The sequence below is a fragment of the Lagopus leucura genome, unplaced genomic scaffold (genome assembly GCF_019238085.1).
Source record: "Lagopus leucura isolate 7727_CA_CO unplaced genomic scaffold, USGS_WTPT01 Super-Scaffold_100008, whole genome shotgun sequence".
In the NCBI taxonomy this organism is placed as follows: Eukaryota; Metazoa; Chordata; class Aves; order Galliformes; family Phasianidae; genus Lagopus; species Lagopus leucura.
Genome location: NW_024962265.1, coordinates 6,734,252 through 6,755,103, shown reverse-complemented (window position 1 = coordinate 6,755,103; position 20,852 = coordinate 6,734,252). Strand labels below are relative to the sequence as shown.

The 20,852-nt window shown below is 42.1% G+C and overlaps 2 protein-coding genes across 4 annotated transcripts; one reads left to right on the top strand and one right to left on the bottom strand.

Moving 5' to 3' along the window:
• The first annotated feature begins 41 nt into the window (after nucleotides 1-41).
• DCLRE1C (DNA cross-link repair 1C) lies at nucleotides 42-10,434 on the top strand. Its single transcript, XM_042872489.1, has 14 exons — nucleotides 42-166; nucleotides 257-308; nucleotides 1,131-1,215; nucleotides 2,111-2,170; nucleotides 2,727-2,782; nucleotides 3,065-3,166; nucleotides 3,452-3,524; nucleotides 3,685-3,825; nucleotides 4,327-4,428; nucleotides 4,994-5,130; nucleotides 5,705-5,759; nucleotides 6,183-6,271; nucleotides 7,090-7,190; nucleotides 8,434-10,434. Exons 1-14 carry the CDS (start codon nucleotides 58-60, stop codon nucleotides 9,408-9,410), a joined length of 2,139 nt encoding a protein of 712 aa, XP_042728423.1. The 5' UTR covers nucleotides 42-57; the 3' UTR covers nucleotides 9,411-10,434.
• Nucleotides 10,435-13,566: 3,132 nt separating this feature from the next.
• SUV39H2 (suppressor of variegation 3-9 homolog 2) lies at nucleotides 13,567-20,745 on the bottom strand. 3 transcript variants are annotated; one of them, XR_006179265.1, is made up of 7 exons: nucleotides 20,676-20,745; nucleotides 19,891-20,036; nucleotides 18,277-18,948; nucleotides 16,849-16,995; nucleotides 15,192-15,321; nucleotides 14,961-15,108; nucleotides 14,028-14,114 (listed from the first exon to the last, which is right to left on the bottom strand). XR_006179265.1 is itself a non-coding variant. In XM_042872938.1 (6 exons), exons 1-6 carry the CDS (start codon nucleotides 20,692-20,694, stop codon nucleotides 14,005-14,007), a joined length of 1,224 nt encoding a protein of 407 aa, XP_042728872.1. In that variant the 5' UTR covers nucleotides 20,695-20,745; the 3' UTR covers nucleotides 13,567-14,004. The 3 variants fall into 3 exon arrangements, 2 of the variants coding, with proteins under 2 accessions (XP_042728872.1, XP_042728873.1); XM_042872938.1 differs by lacking the exon at nucleotides 14,961-15,108 and having other exon boundaries at nucleotides 13,567-14,114; XM_042872939.1 differs by having other exon boundaries at nucleotides 14,022-15,108.
• Nucleotides 20,746-20,852: the final 107 nt, after the last annotated feature.

Here is a 20,852-nt window from a genome sequence, read left to right as displayed (position 1 = left end):
AACTCTCCTCCCGATTGGCCGATGCGGTGCGGGCGCAACGAGGCGGAAGCGGCCGCCATGAGCCGGTTCGGGGGCCGGCTGCGCGAATACCCTCAGCTGTCCATCGACCGCTTCGACCACGACAACCTGCGCGCGCGTGCCTACTTCCTGTCGCACTGCCACAAGGGTGAGCCGCCCCTCCTTCCCGCCCGTCTTTAGGGTATCTCCCCCACCCTGCCGCCATCCCCGCCCTGACCGCCGTGCCGTTTCTCCTCAGATCACATGAAGGGGCTGAGGGCGCCCGCCCTGAGGAGAAGGCTGCAGAGCAGGTATTGAATTGTATGGGAGAGAGCTAGTATGGAGCAGCAGCGCAGCAGTGAAAGCAGCTGCTGAACGCGGAGATAACGGAGTCTCAGTGCCCGGGGTGCTCAGCTATTAGAGCGCATGTTGCATCTCCTCAAATGCAAGCGAAGAATCACTTTGATCACCAGCTCTCTTTGTGTGCTGTGCAAAAGCCAGAGCTTTGTAGGATCCATTCTGTTTCCATTCTGCTGGCTGCAAACTGTCCCAGGTGCCTAATCATAGAGTCATAGAATGGCACAGTGGTCATCTAGTTTCAACCCCCTGCTGTGTGCAGGGTCACCAACCAGCAGACCAGGCTGCCAGAGCCACATCCAGCCTGGCCTTGAATGCCTCCAGGGATGGGGCATCCACAGCCTCCTTGGGCAGCCTGTTCCAGTGCATTCCAGGGAAAGCATATACATCTGGAGCAGACCTTGGTGTGTGTGCAAACAAGCAGTGATATCCACACATGTGACTGCCTACAACACGCTTTATTCATGCCTGCTTAAAAACACACGTGCACAGACACACGTAGGTAAGATTTTGGGTCTGCTGCATTGAAAAAAAGCCTGCTCTGCAAAGGTGCAGCAGCTCCTCCTGATCCCACTTCAGGTTGGTGCAGCACAGCTACTGCTGGCTTGCTGCTCTGCGGGTCTTTTTTGGGTGACAGGGGGGCCTGTGTGTGTGTTTTGGTGTGCTTGGTGCTGGCTGCTGATGCATCTTTAGATTGCTCCTTGCCTCTGCTTAAAAAGAACACAAACAAAAGCACTCATCTTTTTTTTTTTTTTCTTTCTTCCTTCTCCTTACAGCTTGAAAGTTAAGTTATATTGCTCTCCAGTAACTAAGGAATTGCTACTGACTAACTCGAAATATGAGTTTTGGGAGAATCACATAGTAAGTTTTCTTTTTTAATTTTCAAATTCCAAATGGTTTGAATTCTTAGTATAAAATATTTTTTGATGTGTATATCTGTGTTTTGGAGCAGTCTGGGAGTCTGACAGTTGTCTGATCGATTAGCATTTTTGTTTGTGGTGGAGAAGCCATACGTTCTCAGCTTTTGTGCGTACCTGCTGGATGGATCACTTGGAACTGCCTAGAAATTTGGGATGGGGTGTTCTGTGAATCCAGTCATGCAGTAAAACCCAGTAAACCTGCTCTGAGCGGGCTGCTCAGCTGAGAAGCTGGAGGTCAGACCTAGAGGGGTGATGACAGGAGTCTTTCACTTTGGCTTTTTCTTGGCAAAACAGCTGTATACAAATATGGTGGGAGAGGCACAGAGCATGTATGTTGGAGGACTCAGAGTTAAGATAGGGCATGCCAAAATAGGGAGATTAATTGCCATCTGTAAATTAGTCTCCTCTATACAAGCACAGGAAGGCTTGCTGCGTGCAGTTGGTGCTTCTGGTAATAGGGAACAGTGAGGAGAAGTTGTGCCGCAGCACGGAGTCCTAACCTTGCAAGATCACTGGTGTGCTCTGGGACTGGGGAGCTGAGCATTACAGTTATTTAAAAACAAGGCACGTGATCCCACCAGAGAACTGTGGCTGCTTACTGTTGAGAGTCCAACATACTTTTTAAGTGTGCACACAGTGATTGAGGTATCTGTGTTCCATTTTTAGAAATGAACCTTTTTATCCACTGGAAACAGAAATGTATGACTTTCTACAGGAAGTCAGCTTAATTTTACTATTTAGGTATTGGCTACTTAGGTGTTTACATAATGAAATTTTATTCAAATGTGAAGCACGATGTTCATTAAATCCTGTAATGCATTTATTCACTATTACAGGTTGCACTGGAGGTTGAAACTCCTACTCAGATTTCTTTAGTAGATGAAACAACTGGTGAAGTAAGTTACAGAAAAAGAAAAAATGTATGTTTGTAATGGATAGTAAAGTTTATCTGTAACATCAGAAGTGACAAGCTATTTTAAAATACATGTTCTCCATCTTTCCTCCACAGTGTGTAACCACATGAGTTCTTCTCCACTTTTATTATCAGAGTGCTTTTTCTGATAATGTCTTTCCTCTGTATTAGGGATCTCAAGTTCACGCACTGTTTCTGTGACTTTTCACCACATATTTAAGTGTAGAACTTGTAGGTCTGGTAGATCATCTCCAGGCAAAGCATATCCCAGGATGTTTCCATGTTTGTTTGCTAGGAACCAAAGAAATAGGGCTGTCTTCTGGCTGACTCTCATCAGCACCAACGTTCAGTCATCTCTTCTGCCATGAAAGGATGGTTGTTGCTCTCCAGTGCTGGCTGGAATGTGAAGAGATTGTCTTTTCATTCAAAATCACTGTGAAGTGATGCAGGTGGCTGTGGAGAATTGCTTGCACTTTGTCAGAAAAAGTATCAGTAGTATTCATTCCAGTGTGAAAATAATGCTAACCCCTCTGTTGCAGAAAGAAGATATAGAGGTGACACTCCTGCCAGCTGGCCACTGTCCAGGATCAGTCATGTATGTCCTATTCAATATTCTAAGTGTTTCTGCTGGGAGATTTGTCCTACAAAGTTCTCAGTAAATAGTGTGCTTGTGGATGCAGTGAATAGCTGGGTTATCCCACCCACACTGACTGAATTATTATCAGGGTTTGCCTGAAATTACTCGAGGACAAAATTGAGCCCCGTGTTTCTGTTATGCCATATTCTGCTCACACAGACATATGTGAGCAAAGTAACAAATCGACACTTGACAGTTAATGCTGTTTATTAAGTTTGATGGAAGTGTTTCTCTTTGTAGGTTTCTGTTTCAAGGTGAAAATGGCACTGTGCTGTATACAGGGGATTTCAGGCTTGCAAAAGGAGAAGCAGCCAGAATGGAGCTTTTGCATTCAGGGACCAGGTATGAGAAAAAACAGTAGCATTTTAATTCAGTTCTTGGTGAGTTTAGTCTATCTGTGGGATTTAAAATGAATGAAAGGTCATGTGAACACGGGCAATTTGGGAATTATTTCATATATGTATGTATTTATTAAATATATTTGCAGTAAGGAGTTCAGTTGCACGCTTCTATTGACTTGTTCTTTGTAATGAAGAGGAAGAATTACATCCTTTTTGAGGAGAGAGGAAGTAGTATATCTTAGTGCTGCAATGCATTGCTCACTCTGATACCACATTTCTCTTTCAGAGTAAAAGACATCCAGAGTGTTTATTTGGACACCACTTTTTGTGATCCTAGATTTTATCATATACCAAGCAGGGTAAGTCTAAATAGGCTGTGAAAGGTCCTAAAGCCACTGATAAGTTAATGAGCCTTTTTTTGTTTTAGTTAAATCTTGAAAATATGATGTTGCCTATCAAATCATAGCACTTTACAGATAGCTTGTGAGACAAATCACAGTGCTTTTCTACACCTTTCAGGAGGAGTGTTTAAATGGGATCTTAGAGTTAGTGCGGAGCTGGACCTCGCTCAGTCGCTGTCATGTTGTGTGGCTGAACTGCAAAGCTGCTTATGGATATGAGTATTTGTTCATAAACCTCAGTGAGGAGCTTGGAATCAAGGTAACTGTTTTAGAACAGATGCTGCGTAATAACTGTGAACTGAACTGGAAATGGCCGTTCAGAGAACTACTGTATGTGAATGGCGTGCACACCGTGCTTAAAAAAAGCCTACAGTTGTGCTTAGAAGTGAGCTAACTATTTGGTTTCAGAGTGTGACATCTACTGGAACATCTAGACTCTCAAGGGAGAAGTTAATCCCCATTTTTCAGCTCAGCGTTTACCTCTCTCCTTTATACCTTGTAAAATTCTTCTCATTTGCACAACATAAATAGCAGATGCATTCTACTTTTCTCTGATCTGTGCTCAGCCCTTTGTAGCACAGGAGGTTCATTCTGCCTGTTCTATCTATCCAAGACACTTCCCCACTTGCATATTTACAAATTACCCATTAATAAATCCTTACTGGCATTTGTTGAGAGCAGAACCATGTCTGTGCTCTAGCTGCAGTTTGGCAAACACAGCCAGCTGATTAAGAGTAAACTTTGCCTTTTTTTTTTTTAGGTGCACGTGAATAGGCTTGATATGTTCAAAAATATGCCAGAAATCCTCTGCCATATAACTACAGACCGATACACTCAGATTCATGCCTGTCGACATCCTAAGGTGTGCATCATTTTGGAAAGCCTTTGCTAACCTTGCTGTGAAGAACTGATTGTAGATGTTTTGTTGCTATCCTAGAGCAAACTTGGCCCAAATAGTTGTTTGATGCAGTAGAAAATGAGAATTTTAGCAGGTTAAGGCTTTTTTTTTTTTTCTTTTAATTAGAAAATATAATGGCTGATGCTAGAAATAGTTGAACTGCATTTTGAAACTCGTTAAATGAAGTTAGACAAACAGCAGACTGAATCAGTCAGGTACTGTTCATTTTCATATATCAAAACCAGTCTGTATGATGCCTCCTGCAGCCACGCACTGTGTGCTTGTAATTCATGGCCCTCCCTTTCCAACGTGTCTGAAGCTGAAGGCTTCAGAGTGGCAAGTAGAACTGTAGATGGCACTGGGGCATTACTCTTCATTTTGCTTTGTCAGCTCTGAAAGCAGAATGCAACAGAGAAGAGATGGTATTCAGAAGAACTGGAAGTGAAAATTTGGCTTGGCTAGTACTGTGTGGCTTAATTTCTTGGGGAAAATATCAAGATTGGACTTAATTTGATTTTGTATTTGACAGGATGATGACTATTTTAGAGGAAACAGACTGCCCTGTGGAATCACTTGCCAAAATGGAACTCCCTTGCATGTAATTAGCATCAAACCCTCCACTATGTGGTTTGGAGAAAGGATCAAGAAAGCCAATGTAATAGTGAGGTGTGCATTCCTATAAAGAAAGGTTGAGGGAACTGGGCTTGTTTAGCTTGAAAAAGAGCAGGCTTTGGGGAGACCTCATTGTGGCTTTCCAGTACTTGAAGGGAGCATGTAAACATGAAGGGGAATGGCTGTTTACGAGGGTGGAGAGTGATAGGACAGGGGGAGTGGTTTTAAACTGAGACAGGGGAGGTTTAGGTTGATATTAGGAGGAAGTTTTTCACACAGATGGTGATGAAGCACTGGAACAGGTTGCCCAAGGAGGCTGTGGATGCCCCATCCCTGCAGGCATTCAAGGCCAGGCTGGATGTGGCTCTGGGCAGCCTGGTCTGGTGGTTGGCGACCCTGCACACAGCAGGGGGTTGGAACTGGATGATCATTGTGGTCCTTTTCAACCCAGGCCATTCTGTGATTCTGTGAGCATTAGGCCATACAGAAATCTGTTTTAGGAGTGTGTCTTGCCTAAGTTTTATATAACTGAATCTCAGAATGGACTGTTATGGATTAAATTAATCTTGCCTATTAAGTGAGCTTGAAAACCAGCTAATTTATGTGCCTCTTATTTTTCTTTTTGTAGGACTGGAGAGAGTACATACAGAGCTTGTTTCTCTTTCCACTCTTCATACAGTGAGGTTTGTATACTTGCAGTACTGAGTAGACTGAAAGGGATGTTCTCATCTGCAAAAAGTAAAGACTCAAAGTCCGGTAGGAAGAAAGCAAGGCTGATAAGATCTGCAGTAGTGAGGATGGTGAAGCACTGAATCATGTTCCCAGGGAACTTGCTGGAGTCATCAGCACTGGCTTATCAGATGTTTTCTTTCAGAGCTGGTGATTGTCTGTGTAGTTGGTGATACTGTGTGGTGGTTAGGTGAGACTGAATTCTTAGCATCCTTTCAGACCTGTCTTGTTACACTTCCATAGTGTTTGACTTATGGGTCATATCATTCTTTGTATCAGACAACTGGAGAGTACTTACTGTGTCTGTGCAGTTTTTAAGTGGAATTATTAACTGTTGATGCAACTTCTTAAACTGTTCCTCCTTCTCTTCAATTTAGATTAAGGATTTTTTGAGCTATATCTGTCCCGTGAATGTGTATCCCAACGTACTACCAGTGGGTGGGTCAGAAGACAAAGTTATGGAAATGTAAGTGACAGTAAGCTGACCTGTGAGTGAAGGTTACCTAATCCGTGCCCTTGTAAGGATCACAACTTTCCTGAATCCCAGCCTTTCAAGCAGGCCAGTGCCTTTTGCTTAGCTCTACTGATAATGCAGTTCTGTTAATCTATATTCAACTCTCTAAACTTCGTTCTTATAGTTATATCTATGTATAGAGGCTTTTTTGATAACTGTGTTTGGGTGGCATCTGAATATTCATTTATCCCACTTTCTTTACCTATTGACCTGTTTCTGTTTGTCAGTACTATTTTCTGAGAAGTTTCTAAGAAGGAATTTCCTTGGGCACTTTGAACTCCCAGTCTCTGTGCAGGCACCCATGTACAATATCACATAGGCCTGTAGTCAGATGCTGTTAAAAGTCGTGGCAGCTTAGTTGTGTTATGGAGTAGAATAGCAGTGATACTGAACAACATGAACAAAATGAGGGCTTGTTTCTTGCTCCTTTTTGTTTTTTCCTTAATAGGAAAGGAGATACTTTGCAATAATTGAATAAACCTGCAGTCAGATTTTCAACTCTGTCATCTTATCTTCTCTAAACAAGGGCCTAAAATGTAGTTTACAAATGCTGTACACGTTCAGGTAAATAAATCAGAATGTCAGATCTTTTTTCTAGCATTTTAAGCTGTCTCAGCTCACCAGAGTGGCAACCTTTTCCCCACCTATTGCTGCATTTGCTTTCACATTTCTGCTGCAGTGCCTGTGAAAGGCATGAATGTCAAAAGAGTTGCTTTTGTGCCTGAAAATATCTGCTGAGTTCTCAGTACTGATTTCTTCATTTACCTCAGATTACAGCCGTTATGCAGATCATACAGGAGAAACTCAGAACCCAGGTACAAGCCTTTAGGAACACTGAAGAGAGCCTGCAAAAGAACCTTATCTGATACAGGTGAGAAGTTCTGATAGTGGTACTGTCCCTAAATGAAAGTCAGAGACTAGAGGTGCCAAAAGCCACGGTGCTCACTGGTTTGTGTACAAAGCAAGAAAAAAAGTGCAGCTGGAAAAGATAAATGGAAATTAAATGAAATCAGGTTTCAGGAGGGTGATAGTAAAATGCACTGAATTGCAGTTCTAAAATGTACTTAACAGCCTGTACGTTTTTAGCATTCTGTTCCACGATCCTAGACTATCACTAATAAGGCTAGTTTTAAACTTCTGTGCATCACATCCTGTGTTGTGGAAGGACAGTGTGGTATTTCACACTGAAGAATTGGTCCTCTTCATTATCCTGAACAGCTGGCTTTTCAGCACCTCGTATCTTTTTGAAACCCTGGTGGTTGCTATATACAGCAGTGGGTGCTCCATGAAGCCTCTGGAAACCCCCATAACTAGAGGATGACTTTGGGCCTGCTGTATTCTTTTCAGCTGTTTTTGAAGTGCCAGCTGTGCAAGGTTGATGTAATCCTGGCAAAACATGACTGAGGTCTGATAAACAAATCTAGATCAGTATCCACTAGCAGTGTGTGTGATCTGCACCATGCACATGAAGGCCAGAGCTGAACCTGCCCTACCAGCTTGTAACTGTTGACCTGTTGGCTTTATGTTTGAGTCAGCCCTTGTTCAAAACATGAAAGAGATTACATTAGTTCCTTCAGCAACAAGAATTTCATAGTTGTTTGACAGCCCTAGAGACCTCTTTATTTCTATGATTAAATTTTTCCTCATTCTAGTATAAAGAGTTCTGGTTTTTGTGTTTATGTCTAGCAAGCAGAAATAACTTTGCTAATAACATGCAGCCTACTTCCTTTAAACAGTACCTTTTGCTGATGTATTTCTTCTCCTTTTAAGTATCTGATTTGGCAAGTAATGGCTCTGAGGGTTACTGTTTAAGAAGTCTCCTTTACCAGTGCAGTCACTGTTCCAACAGAATGCTAGAACGTAAGGCCTCTTGTCAATGAAGAAGGCTCTGATGGAATTCAGTAACACTGTCAGTAATGGAAACCAAAATGGTAGAATTAACTACTGTAGATTGTAGGGTTTTAGGCAAGGTGAGCATGCTCACTGAAGTCCTGCTAAGCTTCCTTTTGAGTTAAATAACTTTATCAAATTATCTTGTGTCCAGACTTTGCTCTCAACAAAATTTTCTGGTTTTTTTTTGTTTGTTTTGTTGTGTTTTTAAATTTCCTTGTCAGACGAAGATGAGCTCTTTGATACAGAACTAACCTCTGCAAGGCCTAAGATTGCAAAATATCAGGGAGAAGGAAGTAAGCCATCCAAAACTGCACCGTCTGAAAACACTGACAGAAACACAGATGAGAGCACAGAAAGCTACAGAGCAAACACAACTTACACCTCTCTCAAGGTAGACTTCGTGGATTGTGAGGAGTCCAATGATGATGACGATGACGATGACAAAGAAGATGATTCTGAAAAAAACGCAGCTCAGGTTCTTTCCCATGAGCCAGATGCCAGTCCCATAGCAAGCTGCAATGGCATACCTGGCAAGCAGCAGCAGTCTAATGCTGATATCCCTCGCTGGGATATGTTTTTTAAGTGTAACAAAGTAGATGAAAGCTCTGAAAATGAGGACAACTTCCCATCTTCAGCAGATGCTGGTGGGTCCCAGTCACTCTTCAGTGATTCGGATGGAGTGAGTGACTCAACTCACATCTCCTCCCAAAATTCTTCTCAGTCGACACACATATCAGAACAAGGGAGCCAGGGCTGGGATAGCCAAATGGACACTGTACTCATTACCTCCCAAGAGAGAAATGCTGCTGACTTCAGCTGCTTCAGCAGATGTGGCAGCAGAACAGCTCTGCCATCTCACGAAACCCCCAAGGACAGCCAAGCTGACGACAGCAGGTGGAAACCACTTGGCCAGAATCCATCCTGTGCTTCTGACGTCATCTGTGACTTGAAAAGTGAGGACTGTGACGAAGATGCAGAAGCTGGCACTGCTCCAGCTCAAGATCTGCTGGTGGAAATAAGTGACAGCTCCAGGACTCCTGATCTAGAACTGAAGAGGGACTCTCAGAGCTCCTCTGACTTTGAAATTCCCTTAACTCCAGATGCTGAAATACCTCAACAAGATAAACTGCACTACTTATATAAGAAGCTAGCAGCAGGTGAAAGCTTAATGAGAAAAAAGTCTCCTGAAAAGAGGTAGAACTGATTATATCATGATAATAATGAAATTTGTTCTTTAAATATGAAACTGTTCTTTCTTTTATTGCTGTTATTTGCATTTATGCTAATCTATGCAATTTTTGTACTACAATTACAAATAGACTTCTGCAGTCTGTATAACTTTATTGTTCTTTCCATGAAATATTGAAACTTTCTGAAAAGGACTATAAAAGCATTCTACCTCCTAAGGTTTGGTTCTCCAAGGCTGTAACTAGATAGAAAATAGACCAAACAAAGCTGGAGGTGGAACACTAAATTGAATTTAGTGTTTTCTTTTATCAGGAGCTCTAAGAGTTTGCCTTCTACACGTGATCTCAAGCTTTAATACAATACCACATGTTTAACTATGGGGGAAGAATATGGCATCTTCCCTAATGGCCATGCAAACACTGAAATGAGCTGCACTTCAACTTCCTGAAACCCCAACTTATCGCTGTGGTTATTGTAAAGAACAGATGAGCCAATGACAGCACTGTTCCTGTAAAATCAAACTCATCTCTCTTTAAACTGAGCAGATAACGTATGTCAGTGCCTGTGGTTTACATCTTACACACAACCACCAACTTGTTAGTTCCTTTGTTTTGGTTTGGCATTGCAGCTTTGGGTTTTTGTTGAGCTTCAATCCTTTTAGGAAAAAAGACCCAAACAACAGAAGTAACCTCTGAGTTTCCCAATCCACGAGGCTTAAAGCCTAAATAATTAAAAAGACTTTCAGTGTGACAGCTCCCCACACTGCATACATTTGTTTTTCTGGTATCTGGAGTGCAATGCAAATGTTAAAAAAAGCAGCATCCTGCTACTGCAGTTGCAGAGAAAAAAACGGCTATAATCTATGTATGATTTGAACTGTATTCAAATCCATGTGTTTTTTCCACTGTCACTTTGCCTACTTTCTGTTCCTGGGATTTGTGTAAAGTCCAGATCTGTCAACTTTTTTTTAAGCAGGCTAAAATGAGTCACACTGCTGTCGTTTCTACCTTTGAATAGAGTCACAGAGAGCAGAATTGTGTCTGTTGGCTTGATTCCTTAACTGTAGGATAAATTTCAGATCAGGGCTGAGTTTACAGTGTGCTTCAGTAGATGGGAGCCCCACTTAATTATAGCAGTTCCAATCTGCCATGAACTGAATAGGAAACACTTGATTTCCTCACGATTGCTCAACTACAGTCCTCTCAGTGCTAAAACATTCGTGTATGGGACAGCAACAAACTGCACTCTAACAGCTGACAGCGTAAGATGTTTTCTTCCCCAAAAATGACAACAGCAAGAAAAAAAACTAAATTTAATTTATTTTGTCAAAAACTGTAGGAAGATAGCAATACTAGAGATCACACATCATGAGAAGAAAATGTTCCTGAGCTTACAAACTGCATATGCTAAAGTACACAGTCCTAAGACATACATTAGAAATAACCCAAAGATTGACTTAACTTTGAGATTAAATAAATAGACAATCTTACAGATAATCTTGCAGCATTATTCTGCTACCTCAGAAAATAAACCCAACAAAAACAATAAGCCAGATGACAGAGCACAGGTTACCTGACTCTTAAGAAGTACACATACACCACTGAAGTGGTGGCCGTGAAGATGCCAACAGACCACAAAGCGAAACAAAGGCAGAAGCTAGGCTGGTTTAGGCTCCTTAAGAAATGGAAAACACCTTTCTTCTTCTTTTCCAATCTGGCAATTTCCCCCCTGAACTCATAGAAACAGCAGAAGGAGTTTTAAAAGTGATGCAGTATTCCGTTAAGCTCAGTTACCAACTGCAAATGCACTGAATATGTAGACATAAACACTGTTCAGTATTCTAAATTAGAAACCGGATATGTGATTTTACTTCAAATAAATACAAAATACTGTTACCTCCCAGAACATAAATTAAAGGTCCTTTATTTCACACACAAGAGGTAACATACATATCCTTATAGAACAACAGTGTTTGTCACTTCAATGCTGGTGATAACAGATACTGCCTTGGGAAAAAGGCAGACACGGAACTCAAGTACAACTGGTAAGACTTTTCTCTTTGAACGTGTATTTATTGGTGATTTTTAAATCAAAGAGGGTGGTAAACCATTCTGTCAACTTGCACAGCAGAGGCCAGAGAAACCAATGTGGTAAGGAATCTGTCTTGCTGCAGAACTCTTGCACTCCTGTGCCGAGGAAAGGCTGCAGACTGCAGCAGATTCAGGAGCTGGAGGTCGCAGATTCCATCCGTGTGGAATGCGTTTCTAAACTGGGCTACATGCAAGAGAAAGCAAACAACTCCAAACGGCAGCAGATAATCTAGAGTTTGTTAAAGCTCCAACATTCCACATCAATAAATTAAAAACTGCTGGAGAAGTGGCATTTTATAAATTGATTAGATTGAGCATTTATCCAAGTGTGTGGATACAGCTGAGGCTGTTAATGTCAAATACTTTTAAACATAAGCAAGTTTCCTCCTGCTCATGTAAAACAGTAATTTCACACATATCTCTTTGTGTTGTAGATTACAAAACTCAGACAGGACTTGCAGTGGCCCACGCTCTTCGCTCCAACCGTGAAACTGATTTCAGTGTCTCCCAGCATAAAAAAAATGACACTTCCTGCCAAAGAGCCAGATGTTCAGTGCCAATGCAACAGTGCTTCTTAGTCAGCAGACAACCTGTGTTATCCTCTGAAACACTCTTCTTGGAGTGCTGGGAACTAGCGTGAAGTTTAAGGCATTTGCTAACAAATTAAGGAAACTGATACATGCTGGGTACTTGACTTCATTCACCTGAGACAACAGCTGTGCACCTTATAAAGGCAACTAGCTGACCTATGATACATAGCTAGCATCCATTTAGGGAGCAACAACATTCTGCCTGACTGTCAACATTTTGTAAGCAAGTATTTGTAAGCAACATGCAAGTTTTACAAGCTTTTTTATCCATGAGAATAAAGCCCTTCAAATATCCCCAGAGCATGGACCTTGGCTGTAACTCCACTCATAACCAAACTCAAGTGCTCTTCAGTGTCTTTGAAGCCAAGCAAAACGTAGCACATATTACCAACAGATCAAAACAACTTTAAGGTAATAATAATAAAATGATTCAAGCAGCTGAAGAACAGTATTCTTCTCAGCCTTTACATTCAAGAACATGTTACAAATGACTACAGCAAATGGGTAGCTCAACCCTAGCCTAACTTCACTGAAGTTAATATTTTTTGCAACACGAGAAAAATAGGGCTAATATCTTAAAAATCTGTCACTAGATTTAAAAAAAAAAAAAAAGTCACAGTATGTAAAAACTTAAGCAAAAACAACTGTTAGTACAAATCAATTCCCAGGCTATTTCTACACCTAACAGATAACTAAGTATATCTGCAGAATGCATCAGTGTTGATGGGCAATAGGCTGCTTTCCTTAAATTACTTTGTTTTCTATTCCCAAACTGTAGCCAGTATTTTTTTTTTCAGCAACGACTGCCAAATTTCTGCAATGAAAACAAAACAGTGTGTGTTACCAATAATAACCCAATATTTACAAATACTGTGCAGAAAAGAAGACCTCCTACAGAATCTGAACTAAAAGTCAGAACGTAACGATTTAAGTGTATGGGAACTGCTGAGTCACGGCCTGAACCTCTGATTGATCACCTGAGGTGAGCCTTGAGTCAGCCAGAGGAGCACAGCTGAAGGCAATTCACCTGTGCTGCCGGAAGGGGTGGAGCCAGGCTCCACCCCTCCTGGACCTATTTAAGAGCTGGCTACCAGAGAGGAAGGATCTCTTCTGGAGATCCCCTCTTTTGGTATCTTCTGGTGAGCTCAACCCAAGGGTAAGCTCTTCTACTTATTCTCTTTTGTGATCCTTGTTTGCTTTTGCCTTACTCTTTTGATTATATTGCAATTACAACATCTTGGTTATGCATTTAAGAATGCTATTCATAAAGCTTCTAAACAACATGACATCAGGTGAAGATGTTTAAGACCCCCAGACTCAACTAACACCGACGATTTTATTGTGTGGAATTCAATGGAGCTTTTCCAGTTTGCACCCCTCTGAGCTGCCTTCCAGTCGTGGTCGGATGCCTCTCATCGTGGTGCCACAGATGTTATTGCTACTCTCTCTTTTTTACTCTCTCAGCCCTTCTTTTACACACTGGCACAAAAAAAAAAAAAAAAAAAAAAACTGTCTGCTATGATTTAGGACTCAAATTGAATGCCTTCTAATACCTTCTTTGCAAGGTACAGAAAATATGCAACGCCACTTTATCTCACTGAAATCAGCTCCTAGAAGGCCTACCGCTGTGAGCTTACACTTAATATTCAAATCAAGGTACATGTTAAAGAGTTTTCTTACCATATAGTTTACTGCTTCCTAAATAACGATGATAGAAAAATTAAATTTTAATCCACATTATCAGTTTCAACCTGAAACACTAGATCTCTTTCTTTGGCCAATGCCATTTCAATTACAAACATAACATCTTGTTTTCGTTGTATCTGTTTACATAAGCTGTAAGAATAATGTATGTATGAAAGAAGAGTCTCCTTAAAACTCTTTTAGAAGAGAACAAAGTATTTGTGACTTTGGGTACTCAAACTCAGTTGAGATAACCTCTGCAACACACAGCTCCACATTTACAGACTGTTCTGATCCTCTTTCTGGATGGGCTCAGACCATCAGCAGAGTCTGAAGTCAGATCTATAGAACCTGTGACACAGACAAACACAAATAAGGACATTTTAATGGGAAGACTGAAATTGAGCTAGGAATTCAAGACAGAGAAATGGCTTCAAGAAGCCTTCTACCACCCCAGCTCTTAAAAAAATTGTGTGTGAAGCTATGCTGAATTCTACCAACACCCACATTACAACTGCTTATCCAACACTTGTCACACATGTCAGGATCCAAAGTTCAATGAACTCAGGCCCTTTAGGCTCAAGCCTATCAGCATATGCTGGTCAGCTGAGACTGCAGTCTGCCTTGAACATCACTGTCACAGGCACCACAAAAAGAAAAGGGGAGTTTTAAAAGAGATTTCAATAAAAGAACTTGGTCAGTATTGAAAGAGAGCTTCTGCAAGAATGTGGTACAGCTCTGGAGCATAAAAATACTTCTTTGGAAATTAAATAGCTGGGAAAACAATACGTTGTGGCTTAGTGGTTTGCAAGCATGCAAACTTGACACACAGAACACCACTGCCAACCAGATTCAAATGTTTTATACTGCACTGGGAAAAAAAAGGAAAAAAAAGGAATTACTGAATGGAAAATCAGTTATCAAAGAAGCTGGTAATATTTCACCAAGAATATTTCTTCCTGAAGTCTCTGCATAACAATCCCTGTACACACCTATGGTACCTTACATCACTCACTGTTACAACTGCCTTCATAACTGTCAGTTAGAAGCAGCTGCTTCTCAGGAGATTCTTTAAAAAGTGGTTTACCTGAAATGCCAGCTTCAACAAGGGGAAGCTTTTCTAAACATCTCCAAATACGTTTTTTGTCTTGACCGTTATTTTGAGCAGCCCTGTGACAAATCTTTAAAGCAAGCTACCTTGTCAGAGGTTCCAACCACAACCCCTTGCTCTGAACCAGGAGTGCTGAAGGAAGTAATGCACTAGAGGTGCACACAAAGCTTCTGGTTGTGCGCTGTCTGCGCTGTCAGTGAGGGACATCTGTTCTAGTGAGATGCAATGCCTGACCTAAAACATTGACATTAGTCAGACTGCAACAAAATTAGCCAGTGCCCCCTACTTCCCTCAAGAGCAACGTAAAACCTGCAGACCTTTCATCTGGTAGTCAAAGGTCAGCTCTTCTCCAGCCTTGATGGTTCTTGTGGAAAACAGTGCTATTCGAGGAAGACGCAGGTCAAGGTTATCGATAAATACATTGAAGACTTGAAGATTGGGATCACACTGTGAAGCAAAAATTAATGTAGTTTCTGTTAAAAAAATGCACAGTAAGTTTCACTGAAGTATTCAGCAGAAGGAGAAATGGTTCTTAGTGACAGAAGTCTAAAAATCTAGTCATCTATCTTCTGAAATCAACAGTTCTGAAGTAGCATTAAAGCAGAACATTCAGAGCTTAAAGCAGAGCACTTTCGAAGGCAACTTCCACACAGTACAAAGGCTATAATAATACCTGACAGCCTATGTAAAATAATTTTAACTCCAAAATATGGCAACAAATAAGACCAAGGTTAAGATCTACTTATTAAATCCACAAAAATAATTAATAAGCCTTATAATAAAACCAATAATAAGCTGAAAGAAGAAACAACCTAGCACCTTAAGCCACACAAACATAAATGCAAAATAATGAGTGTAAACATTGCTTCTAGGCCAGAAATAATATTCTCATACTGCAGGTAACTATTTTTAATTGCTAATCTGAGCTTTGAATGATCCATTAAGGCAGGAGGAGCAGTGTCAGGCAAACTAAGCACGAGCTATAAGCTGCTTTCTCATTTTTGACAGATGAAGTTTCAGAAGACAGCAGTCACTAAAACACTTGTTAAACTGCACACGTGCTTTTTAAAAGAAAAACACATCCCATATTACAAAGCCAACCTTGAAGTTAGACTTCTAACTTTACAAGTGCAAGAACACTTCATTTCCATTCCCAAAAGCGAAGAGCAGGCCGTACCTAAAACTTTTCATGCTTTTCCCCACCAAGCCTGCATGAAATACCAATGATGGCATCGCCTCACAGATCTGAAGATGCGAGTGTACTGTATTTGTAGAACAGAGACTGCATACATCAGTAACAAGCACAGCACTACTGAACTAAACATCACTAGAATTTCTTTACTAACGCAGTGCAGCTTTCATTTTTTCATGTACTTCAGTTCAACAGCAAATAAAACACAACAAAAAATTTCTTGTCTAAAACCAACTTTGATGTACCCTGGCAGTTTACCTTTCATACTGAGAAGGAAAAAAGTTGCTCACAGAAGAGAAATACCGAAGAATGCATAGGAATTTTTCTTTTTTCGAGCTACTAATGTTTGATGGATGACATTTCACATCCCTAGAAACCCTGCTCTGCTGCAAAACAATGGAGCAGTTCCATCATCTCTGACTCCTCACTAATTTGATTAAGAATTTCTCACATTAGGCCTTTCAGTCACTTCAACAAACAAACCAACCCTATTTTGGTTGTCTAGAACCAGCAGATTCAGTGACTGCCCTACAACCACCACAGGCTCACGTTGTGCACCCTGACGTTCCTAGACATTTGTATGTACTCTCACTCTGAGTAAAAGTACTGCATTCTACTCATTACACTGTGCTACTGCCTGCACTGCGTTGGCATGAAAAACTTCAGAAAGAATCGTGAACACACCACTGAACACACTGTGTAAATATTAGCAGTAGGAGAAGATGTTTCTGGCCCAATTAGGATAATGCTCTAAGTACTTAGGATATAAACCGAGGCCTTACACTGTGATTCACGAAGTGGGACACGTTTCCATATCGAGCTGCATCTACTGTAAACTCATCTGAGTCATAGTCCAAATCAAACAAGTATGTATTTCCCTGGTTGTCATAGAATTGGCCTCGTCTCTCTGCTTCCTCACTTGTAATCACCTACAAAAATATAAAAACAAAGAGAAACCTGCATCATATTATTAACTATTACTAAATTAAAATAAAAGTTAAAATCACGAGTTAGAAGAATTTTGCTTAGGAAAAATACCACATTTGCTTTTTTTCAAGTTGAAATAGTATTCTGTATATAATGAAGAATACATGTAGAGAGCTAAATTAATTAATTAGTGACTGCAGCTTCTCTGGATGTAATTTGTCTATGGCTGATGCACAGCACTGTGACTCAGGAACAAACAAAAATATCATCACCCGCGTTAAATATTTGGATGTTGGTAAATGCTAACCAGAGGTGGAAATCCAGAGGATCCCCAAAGGAGCAGAAGAACTAGAGCAATGTTTGACAGAAGCCACAGCTTTAAAAACTTTGTCTGCAGCCCACTGTGTTAAAGGTATCCCATTGTGCACAATCAGCAAAGAAATCACAGTTTGGCAGCAGGACAGACATAAAAAGTAAGGGAGAAAAATATTTGATTTTTCTGACAGGCCACATCTTTGCTTTAAGCAACGCAGTTCTGCAATCACAGCAGCCTCCTGCATGCTCACAGGAATTAATTTAAAGGGTACAAACCTGACAAGCTGGGAGACTTGGGGCAGGAAGCATGGAGGTAATACAGTGAAGACCATAAGAATTTGTAGCAGGGACAGAATGAATTGTTTTGAGTCATCGTATCAGCAAAGCAGATACGCGGCAGAAAAGCAACAGACAGGATTGGAGAGGCTGCCAGGAGCAGCTGATGCAAAGGGCCCTGAAGCATAACAGAGGCTGAACCAGGTAACACAAAGCAATAAGAGGAACTCGAGCTCTGTATTTTACAGCACTAAATTCTGTTCTGAAATAGCATGAGAGAGGCTGTGCAGACAGAACAGAAATGGGACTGACAGACTGGGTGCAGAGTCTGGTAACAACTGTGCCTGGGGAACAGCAAGAACTACAATAAAGATATGGAAAGAATGAAGAATGCGACTGCCAAGAACGAAAAGGAGGATCCACTTTTAGAAATGCTGAAATTTTGAAATAATTATCAAAAGTACTTATTTACTGACACAAAAGATGTGTTCTCTTCTTATCCAGCCTCTGGAATGGAGGACGTTTTGGACAGTATGATTTTACTGCCAGCACAAATGTCTATTCAGTGTATTCTTCTACTCAAAAGTAGACTTATACAGCTGAAGTCAGGAAGTGATGAAACTGAGAGAAAGCTCATCAAGATTTTCTCCTGTTTTCTCCTTCAAAATAACCTGTATGAGATAAATACATACCTCTCCAACATATTCCATCACAAAACTGTTGGTCTTAATTTTCTGGAGGGTTTTCACTCCCCAGCCTCGGCCGTTGTTAGTTCTGAAGATGCAAAGAGAATATTGTGTGCCTTTCTGTACTATCCTATTAGGGCAGTCAGGACCACACCTGCAAAATGAATTGCATTCATAGATGGGCAAGCCAGGCTGGATTTTCAGCTTCTTTCGTTTATTGTAAGCCAAAATAAAACCAGCTTCCTTTGGACAGCACTTCTCAGCAGGGCAGTCTGAGCATTCACAGCCAGTTGTTATTCCATTTATTACATTTATCCCCGGAGCAGGCTTATACTCATTAATGTAATAGAAGTCTATAGGAGGACCTTCAAGATCCACAGTGTTTTCTACCAGAATCATTCCTTTATGATTCTTTTTCCTGTTGAGTTCTTCTTTCCATCTCTGCAGAGCTATTCTTTGTTTAGCCTTCTTTACAATGTAATCTGCAACTGCAGGTTTCAAAGCTTTAACACTGTTTCTCACTTTCAGTGCTTTGCCTTCTTTCATCCGAGATAAGTATTCATCCTTGTCACTAAGAAAGTTTTCAAGAAGTTTTGGGCATTTCAGATTTTTCTGAGGTTCCCAAGTATTTGAAGATTCTGGCCATCCTTTCCATTTCACAAGATAGTATTCTTTGCCCTTTAAACACAGAAACAGATAACAGATTTAGCCATGATTCAATTCACCAAAATACAACATCGTAGAGTGCTAGAGTACGGTACAGAAAGGTCTAGATGTCCACATAACAATTACAACTGGGAGAAAAGGAAAAAACAACTTTTCTGTTTGCAAGTTAATTTAGAGCACAATTTTGTGCACTTTACGTGTCAGCTCAAGGGGCACAGAAATACACAGCTGTGAAGATCTCGTCACAAACGGTTACGCAGGGGAATGCTAGTGTCTTAAAGCAGTTAAGTTATGCTATCTGGCTGTATGAAATTACAAGCATAGGAAGAATAGAGTTGTATCACACAAAAAAACCCAACAAATCCTAAACTTATCTAACACCTAACGCTGTTTGTCCTCTATCAACTGTGCTCCTAAAGAAGCAATCTGTTCAAAATGCTTAATGCTGTATTGACAGTCAAGAAGCACATGCTTGGTATTCATTTTAGAAGGGCCCACTGTAATAACTGTAAAAAGGTCAAATCCTGATGCTGAATTTCAATGGCAAGAGCAAACCGCAGGAATCCAGTTGCAGCACACAGCCCTAACTTTTCAAACAGACTACAACACTGCAGAGAAAAATATACACAGTTAGCTGCAAACAGAAGCATCATAATACATAACAAGTTACAACCTAAAAGCGTCAGCGTTTTGCTTTACTTCTAGATACAAGGCAAAACATTTTATGCTCCAAAATCTCCATAATTTCAGAACAGAAAGGCTTCCTCCAGCATGCTGAACATGCTCAGCTACGCCACTTTCTGTTTGCAAAGTTCAGAAGGTATTTTGTTCGGTGTCATCAACAGCCTCGTGCTGGCAGCCTGCTGCTTTACATCACGAGTACAGCCACCTCGGTCTGGCTTCCGAATTGCAGCTGAAATTGAGCAATCAGGTCGGTCTAAGTGTTTCTCTTACCTCTTCTACCTTGTAGTCACACAAATATTCCACCTCATAACTCTTTAGACTCTTGTTGGTGATTCCAATGGATTTACATCTCAGATTTTCCTTCCTACATAATTCTTGGAGGGTCTCATGTGAAGCTAGACATGGCACATACCAAGCTACAATAAGAAAACCGGTAAAGAATCCTCTTTAATGTCTCGGCTGAACGGAAACCATCCCGCACTGCTTCGCCTCACCCCGGAGTCCCCACGTTACCGCCCCGTGCGCAGCCACACGTCTCACTGCGCGCTGCTCTAAGGGGCAAAGCCAAACACAACGGCTCCCTCCCTGAGCCTTCCTCGGGCACGGATGTGCGCGTAGCGATACACACAAAAAAACAACGCTACCGGAGGGCAGACGCCGCAGCACCAGACTTCTGCAAATGGAAACCGCACGAGGAACGGGACGGGATAACTACCGTGTAATGGAAGCGCCCCGGAGGGCGAGCGGGCAGGGAAGGATCAGGCCTCGCCCCGGCCGCCCCTCGCGCGCCGCGTCTTCACCTCAGGCGCCCCCGCCCCCCCCCGGCCCGGCCCGGCCCAGGGAGCGCGCGAGGCCCCCGGCCGTCCCCCGGCGCGAAGCGGGCGGCGGTAACGGTCCCGCGGAGCTCGCTGGCGGTTCCGCGGCCTCCCCTCGCGCTCCCGCTCGGCCCGCCCAGCGCGAGGAGAAGGGAGGAGAGATCGGGGCGAGGCGCCGCCGGCGGCGCCGTCCACCATCCCGTGCCGCGGCCCGAACCGCCGCCGCCGCCGCGCCCTCACCTCCTCGCCAGCCCTCCATCTTGGAGGGGCCGCGCAGGGCCGCAGGCGGCGGGAGAGGGAGGAGGGGGGAGGGCGGTGCTGTGGTAACGGCCGCCTCCCGGCGCCCGCGCGGCTCTTCCTCACGGCGGGCTGGTCCCTCGTCGACTGTGAGCGCGGCGCACCTCGGCGCTCGGTCCT

Bases quoted from the DNA above. Each gene is read 5' to 3' on its own strand.
- DCLRE1C (XM_042872489.1), top strand. From the start codon at position 58: ATGAGCCGGTTCGGGGGCCGGCTGCGCGAATACCCTCAGCTGTCCATC. The intron at 309-1,130 runs GTATTGAATTGT...TTCTCCTTACAG, and splicing joins AGGAGAAGGCTGCAGAGCAG to CTTGAAAGTTAAGTTATATT. The intron at 3,167-3,451 runs GTATGAGAAAAA...TTTCTCTTTCAG, and splicing joins CTTTTGCATTCAGGGACCAG to AGTAAAAGACATCCAGAGTG.
- SUV39H2 (XM_042872938.1), bottom strand. The intron at 18,949-19,890 runs GTAAGAGAAACA...CTGTGTTTAAAG, and splicing joins GTGACTACAAGGTAGAAGAG to GGCAAAGAATACTATCTTGT. The intron at 14,115-15,191 runs GTCTGCAGGTTT...TCTGTGTCACAG, and splicing joins CTTTGACTACCAGATGAAAG to GTTCTATAGATCTGACTTCA.